The following is a 3,984-nucleotide window of genomic DNA, read 5'->3' on the forward strand; positions in this document are numbered from 1 at the left end:
TTCTTTCTGTGGGTTTTTTCTAAAATAACACCTAATCACTGAAATCCAAATGATGACTTCAAAAATTACAAAGGAGAGTACAGTTCATCTTAAGAATGCAGAGACAACTCAATACAGGCAGTCAGGTGGCAGGTTATGAGTTGTACAGGGCAGGTTTCCTGCAGCATCAAATGTGGATTGGCAAGGGTATTCAGGAAACAAGACATGAGTCAACATGGCCTGTTCAAACGGCAAACACAGGAAGCCAGAAACAGAAGGAAACAATTCTCAATCAAGTGGAATGTTGAGGGATCTGAACCTCCTGGTGTTGCCGATCTGTGAAGCCATATCTCCTCAGAGGACCCATAAAAAACACTTTGGTCATTAGTTTCCTGGGAAAACAAAATATCCAATTTCACTGTGTGGGTTTCCACTCACAAAAGTTGTGTATATCCCACTAACACTTCTAGAAGTGACATAATGATTGGGTAGGGAATGGGGAAGTGTCCTAAAGGCCGGCCTGCTCTCAGGCCAGGAGTCGGTCCAGCACATTCAAAATTCCTTTGCCCACAAGAGGCATCAAGAATGAGCCATGAGATGAAAATTCAATTTTTTACTTTACTGTCCCCATAAAGGAATAAGGGACACTGAAGTTGATATTTGCAAACAACAGATAATACTTACTACCCACACTGTCATTGATGCCCACCAGACAGAGGCAGAATGTCATGTGACACCCATTCTATGAGGAAGTAAAGATAGAAAGACACTTCAGAGATGACTTAAGAACAGCAGAATGTGAATCCTATCACATCAGGGAAAGGAAATCATGTTTTTAATAGAACTTGAAAATTGATATAAAAACAAACAGGACTAATTTGATAATTGACTATTTACTAATACAAACAATTGCAAGGAAAGTGTGTTGCATGTGATAACACATGTCTCTTAGCAGGGTATAAAAGGGGATGTGGGGCAGAGAGACCTCCAAACCTTCCAAACCCACCTTCCTGGAAACATCCCCAGAACCTCCATCCTCTGACACCATGTGCAACTCCTGTTGTGGATCCTGCTGCTCCGGCCAGGGCTGTGGCTGCTGCCAGCGCAGGTACTGCCAGACCACCTGCTGCAGAACCACCTGCTGCCGCCCCAGCTGCTGCTGTAGCCCCTGCTGTGATGGCTCCAGTGGCTGCGGTGGCTCCAGTGGCTGTGGTGGGTGCAGTGGCTGTGGCTCCTGCTGCTGCCGCCCCATCTGCTGTAGGACCACCTGCTGCAGGACCACCTGCTGCCGCCCCAGCTGCTGTGGCTCCTGCTGTGGTGGGTGCAGTGGCAGTGGTGGATCCAGTGGCTGTGGTGGGTGCAGTGGCTGTGGCTCCTGCTGCTGTCGCCCCTGCTGCTGTGTCTCCTCTTGCTGCCGCCCTTGCTGCTGTCGCCCCACCTGCTGCCAGACCACCTGCTGCAGGAACACCTGCTGCCGGCCCAGCTGCTGTGGATCCTGCTGATGCCGCCCAACTTCCTGAGAGTCTGGGTGCTGCCAGCACCCTTGCTGGCACCTGCCCCAGCTCCCTAATGTCCTGGCCCTCTAGGCTCTTCTGTTGCATCACCCAAAGCTGCCAGAACTCCTGCTGCACAACCCAGAGCTGCCCCCTCACCTGCTGCCTTTCCAGCTGCTACCACCCCATTTATATCCACACCACCTGACCCTCTCCAGTCTGCTCCAGTGGTTCCTGCTACTGAGCACTCTGACCTCATCTCTGTTCCTCCTCAACCAATATTCTCCATGGACCCCATCTATCACTCCCTACATGATGGAACAACTGAACACAATTCCAACTGATTATATGAGAGAGTTTGGCGTCCAAATGCACTGCCCCTCCCCCACTGGCTTGCTCTGTCTCTTACCAACGTAAACAAGTTTGAATTTTCTCTATCCTCCCTCTACTGTCTCATGACCTCTTTGGATATTATTGCTCTCTGGCATGTTGTCTCATGTGGAGACAGAGCTACATCTTCAATAAATCTGAGTTTTACTGGCATACACATTTACTGGCATCGTGTCTCTTTATTTTTCCCTTTTGAGTTGCTGTCCCACTCTGCCTTTTTGGTTTTTTTGTTTGTTTGTTTGTTTGTTTTGATAGGACATCTATCAAGCTTTTAAAACCATAACAGATAATCTGAGAGGCTCCACCTCTGTTCCGTGAGCATTTATCATACTAATGCCCAGTAATGGTTTGGGAAACTGTCACCTGTATGTACTGATCTGAGACTTTCTCTGGATGAGGAGCAGCCCTTGTGCAAGAGGGCTAAAGTGTCCAGCAGCAGAGCTCAGCAGGGAATGGGAATTGGTGCACAGAAGCTCCAGGTAGGTCTCCCTTGTGTGATCTTTCCAGTCCTCTGTAGTTCCTCTGGGACCTGGAACTCCTATGATGACAGTGTTGTTCTGCTCACTCTCTACTGCCTTCTGACTATCCTGAATTCATTTCCAAACTTTCCACAGTTCTTCCTGTGATCATTTCCCAAACTTCTACTTCTAGGTTCTTTCGATCTGGTATATATTTAAGGGAGCAGAGACTATGACCCATGTACTCCCATGCTCAAAGTTGGTATTCTTCAACAACTTTTCAAACAACATGAATCAAGATCCAATCTTAATTGGCCCATTTACTGAACTGATATATCTTCTGAAGTGATTGATATTTGTCTGTGTGTTTTTTTTTTCCTCAGTGCTAGGGATTGAGCCCAGGGCCTTGGCTTACGAGGCAAGCACTCTACCACCTGTGCTATATCCCCAGCCCAGCAATTGCTATTTCTTACCACTGTCTTCACAGATTCCTTTAAGATATCAGTGCATATATCACTGTATCACTGGATCTGAAGGTTGGCATTCTTAATGGCCTCCACTCTTGCCTCTGAGTGATTGGTCTCAGCCTGTTGGCTGTTGAGTGGAGGTTGTCCTCAGCTCTTTCCTTAATGCATCACTGTCACATTGCAGAACCTGTAAAATAAGGTTGGTTAACTACAGAAAATTTTGTGTCATTTTAACTTCAGTGCTGAAGGTTGCCAAATGCTATTGATTAGAAGGGAATTTTCAAAGACATAAACAAAGACATAAACTGCTTTATTATTACCTTCATATTAATTGAATGAAATAGCTGAACTAATGAATACACAGAAACCAGGTTTATTTTTCTCATCCTTCTGGAGGTTCCAGTCATGACCAAGTGGCACCCTTTCTATGGGTCTTTGCTGAGGACACCAAATAGAAGTTTTCCAAAGGCAAGAAGAATGTTATGGAACAAACTGCACCCATCACCATCTAGAAAGAAAAAGACAGAGAGGGCTGGAGTCCCCTACTACTTTTGTAGGGCCTGCTTCCAATGGCCTAATGTCTTCCCTGGAAACCTCACCTTTTCAAGGTCCACAATTCACTCAGTCTAGGAGGCCAATGTTCACAATAAACATGAAAATCATGATCCATGTTCAAGAATCAGTAACTGAACACCAGGAAGTAGACAATGGTGGAATCACCTATAGACAGCTAATCCCATCTAGTCCAGAGAATTGAGCCAAAGAGCAGAAATATGAAATATCTATACTGTCTATCCATTTAGAAGATCCAAAAAATTCCATCCAGAAATCTTCTAGAACTACTAAATGAATTCGGCAAAGTAGCAGGTTATAAAATTAACATCCATAAAGCAGTCATGTTCCTATAAATCAATGATGAACTCACTGAAAGAGAAATTAGGAAAATTACCCCATTCACAATAGTATCCAAAAATATTTAGAAATCAATCTAAAAGAAGAGGTGACAGACCTCTGCAATCAAAACTACAGAAAACTAAAAAATAAATTGAAGAACACTTTAGAAGATGGAAAGATCTCCATGCTCTTTGATAGTTTGAATCTACATTGTCAAAATGGCCATACTACCAATACTGTTATACAGATTTCATGCAATTCCTACTAAAATCCCAATGACATTCTTCATAGAACTAGAGAAGG

General features: G+C 44.6%; 1 protein-coding gene across 1 annotated transcript; it reads left to right on the forward strand.

Annotated features, from left to right (window-relative positions):
* The first annotated feature begins 1,025 nt into the window (after nucleotides 1-1,025).
* LOC124980386 (keratin-associated protein 5-5-like) lies at nucleotides 1,026-1,481 on the forward strand. Its single transcript, XM_047545887.1, has one exon. It carries the CDS (start codon nucleotides 1,026-1,028, stop codon nucleotides 1,479-1,481), a length of 456 nt encoding a protein of 151 aa, XP_047401843.1.
* Nucleotides 1,482-3,984: the final 2,503 nt, after the last annotated feature.

The sequence above is a fragment of the Sciurus carolinensis genome, chromosome 3, assembly GCF_902686445.1.
Source record: "Sciurus carolinensis chromosome 3, mSciCar1.2, whole genome shotgun sequence".
In the NCBI taxonomy this organism is placed as follows: Eukaryota; Metazoa; Chordata; class Mammalia; order Rodentia; family Sciuridae; genus Sciurus; species Sciurus carolinensis.